This window comes from Eucyclogobius newberryi, unplaced genomic scaffold, assembly GCF_026437365.1.
Source record: "Eucyclogobius newberryi isolate DKJ021-1_F unplaced genomic scaffold, fEucNew1.0.hap1 SCAF_12, whole genome shotgun sequence".
Lineage (NCBI taxonomy): Eukaryota > Metazoa > Chordata > Actinopteri > Gobiiformes > Gobiidae > Eucyclogobius > Eucyclogobius newberryi.
The window spans coordinates 6,311,626-6,324,658 of NW_027315746.1; the positions used below are offsets into that span (position 1 = coordinate 6,311,626).

Below are 13,033 nucleotides of genomic sequence, written 5' to 3' on the forward strand. Positions count from 1 at the left end.
GAAAAAAGATTAAATAGAGTGTGGTAATTTAAACATTTCTAATCTTCCAAGTCATCTCGCATCTCCCCCACTTTGAGAACAACAAACCTTCATTTATTAAAAGGAACAGTCAAAAAATCCTGTCCCTTTTGTGCATTTTAATTACCGTATTTCCAACACTATAAGGCCCACTGGTCTATTTTTGATAATTTTTCATATATAAGGCGCAATGAGCGAAACAAAACGTGTACCACACAAAATCGCTTCGAGGTCTGTAAAGCACAACCAGAATTAATCCATATATAAGTCGCACTGGATTATAGTCGTCTTTTGAGAAAATGAAAGGCTTTTAAGTGCGCCTTATAGTGCGTAAAACACGGTATTCATGACATAGACGCATTGATTCCACTACTTTCAGCTCACAAACATACCACCACGTTTCATTTCTCGACGTGCAGACATTACACGTGGGCAGGTGTTATCGCCGTGGTGGCGTGTTTCAGGTGCAGAGTGCGAGCCCTTCTTCCGCCCGCTCGCCTGTGGCTCAGCTGTGACGGGACGAAGGCTCCAGCTGCACACGCATCGCTCTCACTTCAATCTTTATCCCGCGTCTGACCTTGTTTGTTGTTGTTTATTCCTCAGCTTCACCGTAAAAAAAACGATTCCCGTGTCGGGGTTGATAAAACGCCGATCACACGACCCGCAAAAGCGCGTAAACCTGTCGCGTGCACTTTGGATTATCTGAGACGCTTTGCACTTGAGCCTTGTAGAAACGCTTTAAGACTTTTATTGACTAAGAAACGACGCCCACAACTAAACATAACTTTAAAAATGTGCAAAATACATAATAAGTCAGTATATTTTCTTGTTTCTTGATGATATACTGTGCATTTTTGTACCATATCCAGCTGTTTACTGTCTACTGTTCATTTCACGTTCGAGCTCATGTCGACTCACTGTTTTCTAGGTCTTTTACACACTTATATATGATTGAGGCTCGAACGATGCACTAATGTCTGGCAGTAAAATGCTCGCTTCTGTTTGTACTTTGTTGTTTACTTGTATGTTTGATCTCAATGGGACTCTCCTGGTTGAAGGTTGAAAAAAGAACAAAAGATCGTGTCGTTTTCAGACGTAACGGTGCATTTTCCGGTTGTTTTGACGCAGAACAAAAGCTCGGAGCTGCAGACATGAAGACGTTTTCCTTTGTGTTCGATGCAGCTGCACGGAAAAGGAGTCCGGCCGCGTCCTTGAGAGACGACTGAACTGTGAAGAGCGTTTAAGTGGATTATACTGAGCCTTAAGCGGCGGAGAGGGGAAAGAGAGGAACCGTGTTGAAGATGACATGCAGGGAAAACGTGTTCTGCCGCGGAATAAACGAGTCTGAGATCGGACTCGCTGGAAAACTCTATGGTTCTGTTCAGTTATCAAGCCGTTATTTATGACTAAACCAGGACTAAACTCATGGTCAAAACCAGAACTAAACCAGGACTAAATCATTAAGCCAAAAAATGCTTAATAGAGAAGAAAAAAACATATATAAGTCGCACTGGAGTATAAGTATAAGTCGCATTTTTGGGGGGAAATTGATTTAATAAAATCCAAGACCAAGAACAGACATTTCATCTGTAAATGCAGTTTAAAATAATAACAGATGAGAGAACATGGTGAATAGGTGTAGGTATGCTAACGCTAACACCTTCAGCTACATGACGTATGCTAACGCTAACACCTTCAGCTACATGACGTATACTAACGCTAACACCTTCAGCTACATGACGTATGCTAACGCTAACACCTTCAGCTACATGACGTATGCTAACGCTAACACCTTCAGCTACATGAGACACAGACAGAACTGTGGTAAGTGTCTGGTATGTTAACGTAACATATGAACAGTTATTCAGATAACTATAGCATAAAGAACATGCTAACAAGTTTACCAAAGCATCAGTTTTACCCCAAATCACTAAATCCATTGAATTCTTCTTCCTCTGTGTCACTTCTAAACAACTCCACAAACTCCAGAGGAAGAGGAAGTGCAGATTCTTCTTCTGCGTCGCTTAGAGCCTAGAGCGCCCTCTTGTGGTCGTCAGTGTGAAAATAACAAACAAAATAATAACAATAATGTGTTATAAATATCACATGTAAGTCGCCCCGGCCAAACTATGAACAAAGTAGTCACAGTGTTGTTGGTAGTCATAAGTTTTTACACATAAAGACACCGTTTCGTAGTACTTTGCTGTATATATCATGCGGTCATTGGCTTGTACGTGCAGTCTGGGTCAGATATACGCTCTGATCAGAGAGATTCTCAAAGGTTTGGAGAGCTTTTGCCAGTTTCATGCCGCGTACCATTCTATAGTCAACTACTAAACAACCCAAACCCCTCAAAAATGTGGTAACGTTTAGTCCAAGAGCTTCAGTGTTTAAGATGAATTGGCACATGTCTGAAGGCAGCATCAGCATCAGTCAGCATCTGGACATGTCTCTGATCGTGATAGACTGATAGACACTTTTGCATCAAGGCGTGGGTCCAATCGGGCGTCTCCTCGCTCTTTTCCACACTGGCAAGATGTGGTGATATGAAAGGTCAGGCGTCTGCGGAGGAGGAGAACCAACGTGGAGCGCGAGGCGTCCGCTCTGCTGCCCTCGTGCTCCTTCTGCGCTTTTAAATGTTCGCAACATCGTTGAACTCAGAGGTGGGAGTCGAAAAATGTATAATCACGCAATTGCTGTTCTGGAGGATATCGTTTGGGAACTGTTAAAAATTCTGCAAAATAAGTAGTTTACGTAAGGATTACAAACTTGCCGTGTAATCTTTAAAAGAAGAGAACAAAGTGATATTTCTGCTCTTTTTCTGCTCATTTACATTGGCATTATTATCGTTGAGCTTTAGTGGGTTATAGGGCAACAATTTTACTCAAATAAGAGTTGCGTTACTTAAAGAAGATGTGAATAGTCCTCCGAGAATGTTTCTGTGATTGTACTTTCTGGACGTGACATCTCACACTTTATACTTTGGATTCCACGGTAGCTGCCGCTCAGGTCCAGATGTCCTTCTTTTTTAAGTTCACACGTCTCCAAACTGTTCAAATGCCCTTTAACATCGGAGCGAGCCGATTCGTTTTAGTTGAGTCTATTTGAAACTGCTGCTCTGCTCGTGTGTTTCCTTTTGACTCTCTGCGCACACATCACTTTGACCTTTAGTATAACGCGTTTTTTACAGCTGTGTTCATACTTTAATCTGAATGGTTCTTCTTCAGCTGGACGCAGACCGGGACGAGGACGAAGTCTTCTGCGACATCAGCCAGACTTTGGACAGCAAACTTTTCACGTCTTCAGAGCCCGCGGCCGGTGAGTCTCCGCTACACGCTACACGCTACGCGCTTTCGGTCTGGGTATTTTGACTGTCTTTCTTGTTGTGTTGTAGTTCTTGCCTTGATTTTGTCGAAGAATTCTAGTTTTAGTTTTTGGGATGAGAGCGGTGTGTTTGTGGTCCCATTATCTACCCATAAAGAGCGTTTAAACTCCCGAAACATCATAGAAACCGCGAGCGAACCTTTTCTGGTGGTTTCTGCTGGCGTTTTTGCCGCGTTGAAAATAATACACAATATTACAAGAAAACAGACATTATAGGATTCAGCGGAGTGTGTTAAATCCTTATTGATAAGCCTGTAGTGATGGTCCATTGAGGCCAAAACACAGGGGAATCTTAATGCGCTCACAGTAGCTTCATCCCCGAGCTTTGACCATTACGGACTATATGTAGAGTGACCACGGTTCAGAGGTCAGAGTCGTCCATTACAGCCCATTCGCGCTTCATATCTGCTGCAGGAAAAGTCTCCGTCTTCTGCTTCAGACGAGCTTCAGACGTGTGAAACCCTCGGCAACTGGAGAGGCACAAACCGGGATCGAGCGGGACCACGTGGAGCAGAATGAATCAATACTCGGGCCGGAATGAGCAGAATCTCATCTCTTCTGGGAGTGGAATCATTGCAGATGCTGTTTGCGAACACTCCGGATGATTCACAGTTTTTGAACGAAATGTCCAAACTGAAAATGAAAAAACATGTCATTATTTGTAAAGGTTTGGATCCACAAATGTACAAATATGAATCTCCTGTTTTCAAGTGTTCTCCTTTTACAAGCCGTTGGTGCAGATGAAGATACCGTTATATTCCAAAGACTAAAGATGTATTAAGGTCTTTTGTCCGCTCTGGAACTGAGCAAAGGATCATGGTCTTTGTTGTTCCCTCATTTGTTTTTGTTTTTTTAGCTGCAACGAAACGAACAAAACAGCCCATGATATTCATACGTGGGCCACAATGTCACAATATTGAACTTTGTGCCAGTTTTTGTTTCATGTGGACAGGCCCAGTAATTACAGAGATGAGAAACAAGTTGAAGTAAAAAATCACATCCTTTTAAGGCCTTTTCATGTGAACGTGATCTATTGAGAAGAAAGGTTTAGGGAGGACTAAAGCTGGAGGACTAAAGCTGGAGGACTAAACCTGAAGGACTAAAGCTGGAGGACTAAAGCTGGAGGACTAAACCTGAAGGACTAAAGCTGAAGGACTAAACCTGAAGGACTAAACCTGGAGGACTAAACCTGAAGGACTAAACCTGAAGGACTAAAGCTGGAGGACTAAACCTGAAGGACTAAACCTGAAGGACTAAAGCTGAAGGACTAAACCTGGAGGACTAAACCTGGAGGACTAAAGCTGGAGGACTAAAGCTGGAGGACTAAACCTGAAGGACTAAACCTGGAGGACTAAACCTGAAGGACTAAACCTGGAGGACTAAACCTGGAGGACTAAACCTGAAGGACTAAACCTGGAGGACTAAACCTGGAGGACTAAACCTGGAGGACTAAACCTGGAGGACTAAAGCTGAAGGACTAAAGCTGAAGGACTAAAGCTGGAGGACTAAAGCTGGAGGACTAAACCTGGAGGACTAAAGCTGGAGGACTAAAGCTGGAGGACTAAACCTGAAGGACTAAACCTGGAGGACTAAACCTGAAGGACTAAACCTGGAGGACTAAAGCTGAAGGACTAAAGCTGAAGGACTAAACCTGGAGGACTAAACCTGGAGGACTAAAGCTGAAGGACTAAAGCTGAAGGACTAAACCTGGAGGACTAAACCTGAAGGACTAAACCTGGAGGACTAAAGCTGAAGGACTAAAGCTGGAGGACTAAACCTGGAGGACTAAAGCTGAAGGACTAAAGCTGGAGGACTAAAGCTGGAGGACTAAAGCTGGAGGACTAAAGCTGGAGGACTAAACCTGGAGGACTAAAGCTGGAGGACTAAAGCTGAAGGACTAAACCTGGAGGACTAAACCTGGAGGACTAAAGCTGAAGGACTAAAGCTGAAGGACTAAAGCTGGAGGACTAAAGCTGGAGGACTAAATCTGAAGGACTAAACCTGGAGGACTAAACCTGAAGGACTAAACCTGGAGGACTAAAGCTGAAGGACTAAAGCTGAAGGACTAAACCTGGAGGACTAAACCTGAAGGACTAAACCTGGAGGACTAAAGCTGAAGGACTAAAGCTGGAGGACTAAACCTGGAGGACTAAAGCTGAAGGACTAAAGCTGGAGGACTAAAGCTGGAGGACTAAAGCTGGAGGACTAAAGCTGGAGGACTAAACCTGGAGGACTAAAGCTGGAGGACTAAACCTGGAGGACTAAAGCTGAAGGACTAAAGCTGGAGGACTAAAGCTGGAGGACTAAAGCTGGAGGACTAAAGCTGGAGGACTAAAGCTGGAGGACTAAAGCTGGAGGACTAAACCTGGAGGACTAAAGCTGGAGGACTAAACCTGGAGGACTAAAGCTGAAGGACTAAAGCTGGAGGACTAAAGCTGGAGGACTAAAGCTGGAGGACTAAAGCTGGAGGACTAAAGCTGGAGGACTAAACCTGGAGGACTAAAGCTGGAGGACTAAAGCTGGAGGACTAAAGCTGGAGGACTAAAGCTGTAGGACTAAACCTGGAGGACTAAAGCTGAAGGACTAAAGCTGGAGGACTAAACCTGGAGGACTAAAGCTGAAGGACTAAAGCTGGAGGACTAAACCTGGAGGACTAAAGCTGAAGGACTAAAGCTGGAGGACTAAACCTGGAGGACTAAAGCTGAAGGACTAAAGCTGAAGGACTAAACCTGGAGGACTAAAGCTGGAGGACTAAACCTGGAGGACTAAAGCTGAAGGACTAAAGCTGGAGGACTAAACCTGGAGGACTAAAGCTGAAGGACTAAAGCTGGAGGACTAAACCTGGAGGACTAAAGCTGAAGGACTAAACCTGGAGGACTAAAGCTGGAGGACTAAAGCTGGAGGACTAAAGCTGAAGGACTAAACCTGGAGGACTAAAGCTGGAGGACTAAAGCTGGAGGACTAAACCTGAAGGACTAAACCTGGAGGACTAAAGCTGGAGGACTAAACCTGGAGGACTAAAGCTGAAGGACTAAACCTGGAGGACTAAAGCTGGAGGACTAAACCTGGAGGACTAAAGCTGAAGGACTAAACCTGGAGGACTAAAGCTGGAGGACTAAAGCTGGAGGACTAAAGCTGGAGGACTAAACCTGAAGGACTAAAGCTGGAGGACTAAAGCTGGAGGACTAAACCTGGAGGACTAAATCTGGAGGACTAAACCTGGAGGACTAAATCTGGAGGACTAAAGCTGAAGGACTAAACCTGGAGGACTAAAGCTGAAGGACTAAAGCTGGACTAGAACAAGACCAAACCGTCTAAATCAGAACTAAACTGGGCTCAAACCAGAGCAAGTTTGAACGTTTCCTCTGACATTCTTTCTTGTAGCTGTGGTAATCAGAGCATGTGACCACCTACGGGAGCCCTGCAGGGACATGCTGTCTCCACAGCCTCAAACTCACACTATCTCTGCTTTAAGTTTGAATATGATTGCATCACTTTTACAGTGTTTGGCAGAAGTGTCTCTCCTGCAACACAAATGCAATAGTCTAACATGAAATATAACATGCCCCTGATTCCAATGGTTCACGTATCGAGCGAGCCAAAAACCAAGTGGCTCAGATTAGGAGGTTACAGTGTGGAAATGGCTTTATGTACGACATGTTTCTTATGTAACGCCGTGTGATGGAGCCAGTGAGTCGTAGGTGTGTTGACGGGAACATGGCGAGGAGGTGTTTGGCACAAATATGACGAAAACTGTGCCGGGCAGGAGTATTTTAATGTGGAGGCGGCGATAGATGAACTGGAATACTTCATTTCGAACGCTGTCTAATCGACAAATATAAAGTGCAAGGGATCGGTTTCCTCTTCAGAAGATGGCGAGTGTGGTCGCTTTAGTTTACGCCGTCACTTTTCTGGATCACGGCGTGCGGCTCGTTTAGACAAATCTGGCAGAAAACAAGTTTATCACTTGGTATTTCGAGGGCATTTTCGAGCTGCACTGTTTCGGTCGCCTGTGTCTCCATCAACAATGTGAGGAATGAGGTTACCGATTGGATCTGTGAAACAGCGAGTGGGCTCACAGTTGGAAAGGCTTTGGTGCCCCACATTTGAACGGAACAATCTAGATCATTTAACCTTAACACATTTCTAACGCTGCGTCTCACTGGTCTCTAATGGTGACTGTCTCCACTTACAGAGCCATGTTTTAAATGCTTTATCTGCAGTTTCCTTTTACTCCATCGAGCTTGAACGTTCAATGTCGGAGACCAATAATCACGGTTCATTTATTGTCCATGTTTCATCGTAAACAGCCGCACTATGGTTTCAATCAAAAGGATGTTCTTTCCTTTATATTTCTGCAGCAAAACAACTCAGATTGCACCATTATTTATACGCGGAGACGACGCAGCTCGACCTATTGACTCGTTCCAAACGCCGGGGTTTGTTTTCATGACCGAGCGCTCTCGCAGTGTGCTCCTGGGTTTACTGTAATTTACACCGCGCTGCCCGTTCTCCCCAAACACCGCACCATGAGCCACGTGCGACGCTTCAGCTGACCACAGAACTCACTACCACGGCAACGGGCGCCACACGGTTACGCACGCACAAGCAGAAGAGGCTCGCTGAAGATGCAATTCGCCGCAGGTTGGAAGTCAGTGTCGCGCGCTGACTTATGGATGGACTTGGATGAGCGGCCGACTCATCAATATTTAGGCGACGACATTTGCACATAAAAAAAACAAATCTCAGCCTCAAATCTCAAGGGCAAACGTCTCTTACTATATTTGTATTTGTGCTGAATGGACCACTCCACGTTCCCGACACAAAGGAGCTCTCTGTGTTTGTAGCGTCCAGTCGAATTGAGAAGGCCGGAACTGACAGTTGAATGTATTTTAATGGTTCCTTTTCCGTGCCATTCAACCGACGTAAGAGCCAGGCAAGAACAAAATAACAATAACAATTACATTTTGTCCGTAAATTCACCGTATTTCCAGCTCATTATATTAGTACAATATTTCCCAACATATTTGTCCCTTAAACATTTCAAATCGTTCATGAATACAGTCGTTTTAACTATTTATCGTTCTTTTATATCGTATTGTATCGTCTTTTCCTTAATGTTTCCTTAGACTTCCATAAACATAAATACATAAATGTGACTTTTACAGTGTTATTAAAGATATTTCTGACAAGCCTCTAATCATTAGCAACAGACAAAGACGTTGGAGTCTCTTGTTGAAACGTGCCGCTGTTGCTTCACTTCTCTTCTGCACACGCTCAGTTAGGCACGAGCGAGGAGCATGAGCGGGCCCCTGAGCAGTGACCACATTCAGCAGTGTTTTGAGTTCATATGTATCGATTGTGCGGTGCAGACAGTGTGCTCAGCGATATTCCACTGTATTAGTACCTCTCGGGCCGGAGCTCTGCTGGAGCTGCTGGAGCTGCTGGAGCTGCTGGAGCTGCTGGAGCTGCTGGAGCTGCAGGAGCTGCAGGAACGGCAGGAGCTGCAGGAGCTGCAGAAGCTGCAGGAGCTGCTGGAGCTGCTGGAGCTGCTGGAACTGCAGGAGCTGCAGGAGCTGCTGGAGCTGCTGGAGCTGCTGGAGCTGAAGGAACTGCAGGAGCTGCAGGAGCTGCTGGAGCTGCTGGAGCTGCTGGAGCTGCTGGAGCTGCAGGAGCTGCTGGAGCTGCAGGAGCTGCTGGAGCTGCAGGAGCTGCTGGAGCTGCTGGAGCTGCAGGAGCTGCTGGAGCTGCTGGAGCTGCAGGAGCTGCAGGAGCTCAGGAGCTGCAGGAGCTGCAGGTCCCGGTGCAGTGCCACATGCAGGCAGAGGAGCCGTGACAGACTTAACCTAGATTACTCTTGACATTTCCGTCCGCGGAAGCAAAACGAGCCGCTCTGCACAAACCTCCACCTCACCACGTAATTCTTTCTGACAAGTCGCTGAGCCACAGACCTGCTGCTCCGTCAGGCGTCGTATCCGTCTGCGTGTCGACTCGAGACAAAAGAACGGACCGTCGTGATTGGCTGCGGTTAAACGTGTGCAACAGAACGATAATAAAACACTGTAACTTTTCCCCAAGAGGAAGCACTTTGTGTTGCTTTGCCTGGAATGTTCCACAGTGTAACATTAAACATAAGTAGCTGTAGAAGGCAAACAGATGAAGCAGGTAATTATAGTATTACAGTCAGTATCGCAAGCAAAGCTTGTAACCCTAACCCTATCACATTTAGAGTCAAAGTATCTTGTCATTTTACTTAAGCTTTATTTAAATTTGCATGACTTTTTTTCTTTCAATTTAAATTGTTCTTCTCTGATAATGAATGTGAATATGAATCCATTAGAAAATAGAAAATCAGCTCCGCATTACAACAGTTCGATCATGCAATTTAGCCTTGATTACATGACGGAGGAGATGGAGGTGGAGGACACGGAGGAGGGGGAGGTGGAGGTGGAGGAGATGGGTGAGGAGGAAGGGGAGGTTGAGGGGGAGGTGGAGTAGGGGGGATGGAGGAGACAGAGAAGGAGGTGGAGGAGAAGGAGACTGAGTAGGAGACGGAGGAGCTGGAGGGGGAGGAGGTGGAGATAGAGGAGGTGGAGGAGGTGGAGGCATATTAGAAGCGTGGAGCTATTGACTTTGAGTGCACAAAGTTGTCAGACGGACTCAGCTGCAGATGTGACCGTTACCGTGGGAGACGGAGCGGCTCAGGACAGACGCTGAGAGAAGACGACTAATGAACCACAAGAGGAAGACTGCAGGGGACGAGAAGACTGTGGAGCGCTGTTGTTGTTGTTGTTGTTGTTGTTGTTGTTGTTGTTGTTGTTGTTGTTGTTGTTGTTGTTGTTGTTCATGCTCATCTGGCATGGACCAAGAGGATTTTAATTCAGATATTGATTTGAAGGAAATTGTCTCAAATTAAGACGAATAAAATGTCAACAAATGTGGATAAAAAGTCGTTTATGTGTAAAGTAAGTGTGGAGTTATTGTTGTGACGACGTGAGACGTGACTTGATAAAAAACTCTGTGTCTTTATCGGTTTTGTGATTTGAATGTGTTTTTTCCTGCGTATGAACCACGCTCTGTAAATAAACTCAAGGTCAGTGACTCTGGATCTCGTGTTTTGAGATGTTTCTCCTCCAAAAAATAAACGCGTACAATTAAAAATTTTCTCTTACGTACTCTTTTATGAAGTTAATACTTACAGGAACAAACCGGAACAGGCTCCTCCCACTTCTCTGTATTTTTGAAACCAGAACAATTTACAAAGAATAAACCTAGAAACTCGACCTGAGACTTGCGTGAGACTCGGTTCCACTTCTGAATGAAGTCATCTGTGATCAAAGCTGGCCACAGTGTGATTATACGTGTCGTCCGCAGGTCTGGGCGAGTTGGACCTGAGTTTGCCCGGAGAGTCCAGCGGCTCGGCGGACGTGGGCTGTAAATACGACCAGGTAAGAGAGAACGTCGTGACGAATCCATGACAACGCATCTGCAAACTGAGCCTTCCTCTGTGTTTCCTCCATGAGCATGAAATAGTGAACTTTTAATGCAGCTGATTTCATAAACGTTGAATCATTTCCAAACGGCTGAATGAACTCGACAAATACTAACCATTTTTACAGAGGAAATAAACAAGTGATTGTTGCACAAAAGCTCATTATGCAAAGCAGCGTCAACATACAAAGCCTTTATCTCTTTAAATATTTATGTTTGTGTTGAATTGGCCAACTCTGCGCTCGTCGTTTATTTCAATAAATTATCACCGTTTCAAAATGTTAATGATTGTAAATGTATACGCACTTTTACAAATAAATACACATGAGAATGACACACTTGAAATGTTAGTTGTAAACATGTATTTATTCCTGTGTATATTTATTTATGTATTTTTAATGTATGTATTCATGTATGTATGTAATGATTTATTTATGTAGTTATGAATTTATTTATTTATGTTTTTATTTATTGCCTTGTACGCACAACTGGTCACCCGCGCGAGTACGACAAGGCTGCAGATAAGAAGCATTTTAAACTCATTTTCAGCCGAGTAAAGGCGGAACTGTGGCGACCGAAGGCTTCTAAATAAAGAATATTTTACATAAAGTGAGTTATTCACGAGAATCGATCAAACAGTTTATTATTTTTTGACATTTTGATTTAATAACGTCGCCGTCTTTGTCATAAAAAGGTCCTTTTGTATGCGTTTGAGAGTCTGCGTCACGATACCATGAGGAATAGGCTCCGAACCGACAATGATCATTTTCATTTTCAACACAAATTACTAGTACCTTATTTTCTGGACTATAAGTCGCACTTGAGTATATGTCGCACCAGCCAAAAAATGCATAATAGAGAAGAAAAAAACATATATAAGTCACACTGGAGTATGAAATGCAGTTGCAAGTGTGAAAATAACAAATGATATCACATAGAAGTCGCTCCGGAGTATAAGTATGAGTACAAATATAAGTATAAGTCGCACCCCGGCCAAAACTATGAAAAAAGGTGCCACTTATAGTCCGAAAAATATGGTACTTTCTATGTTACTATGCGGTCTCAAACGGGTTCTGATAACACTTGGTTTGATACTAGTTTTTGAATCAATTATCATCAGTATTTATAGTTGATTTATTGAATTCAATTAAAGGCGCACAAACTGGATATTTGACTCTTAATTCTAATTAAAAACACGCTGTACGCTTCTTAACGGACATAAAGTAAATTTTTCACATCACATTTCATTTTGCGTGTTCGACAGTGACAGTGACGTCACACGTGGCTCACAGTCACTTTTTGGAAGGCGATCGGGACAGAATCGTGCGTGAGAAGCGCATATGTCCCGAGATTCACATATTGTTCCCCCTCGTCATCGTCGTCTTCTTCTTCACGTGTTTTCGACCACGTGGAGGCGTCGCTCTGAGTCACTGAACATTTGGCGGCGCCACATGCCGAGCACAAGCGCCGGCACCTCCCACTCTCGCCCAGAACGGACACGTCACGGCGGCGTTTGGGCTATTTCCCGCTCATCGCCATGACACCGTCACAGCCGTCGTCACGGTGCCTGTATGGCCAAAAGATGAATAGATATGCTATAAAAAACAAACAACAACATATAAGAGAATGTCAAGGAAACAACAAAGCAACAACAACAAAAAACACTGAAACATAAGAGCAAATCAAAAAATAAAGCCATTTATTTATTTATTTAAAGCTGCACTGTGTAACTTTGCTGGTGGTGCTCGTCTCCATGGAGATGACGTCCATGTTTTGCTTTTTTTTTTTATTTATTGACATTTTTATTTCCCCCCCAAAAACTAGACTTGACCTGGACCTGCTCGTTTCCGTGGAGATTTATGCCGTACTGCAGAACATTCCAGGGAAAGCATTGGCGTCTCTGTGGATTCATGTTATTAATTACATCTGACGAACAAATCTCAAAGTAAAAATGGTCCTTGAATTAGATCTCAAACACAAGAAAGATTTGTCTCTCGTTAGACGCTCGGAAAAGGTGCGTTTTTATTCCAATAAATAATAATGTGTTTGAAGTGACTGCAATTTAGACCATCAACAAACGCTCTGAGAGAGAGAGAGAGAGAGAGAGAGAGGGGGGAAGAGAGAGAGGGAGAGAGAGAGA

At 44.1% G+C, this 13,033-nt stretch overlaps 1 protein-coding gene across 1 annotated transcript in view; it reads left to right on the top strand.

Moving 5' to 3' along the window:
- Positions 1-13,033, top strand: part of ak5 (adenylate kinase 5) — a 157,333-nt gene that overhangs the window by 90,664 nt on the left and 53,636 nt on the right. Inside the window, exons 7-8 of the mRNA XM_072440655.1 lie at positions 3,246-3,336; positions 10,777-10,850. Of these exons, the coding sequence (XP_072296756.1) occupies positions 3,246-3,336; positions 10,777-10,850 (165 nt within the window). The remainder of the gene's footprint in view (positions 1-3,245; positions 3,337-10,776; positions 10,851-13,033) is intronic.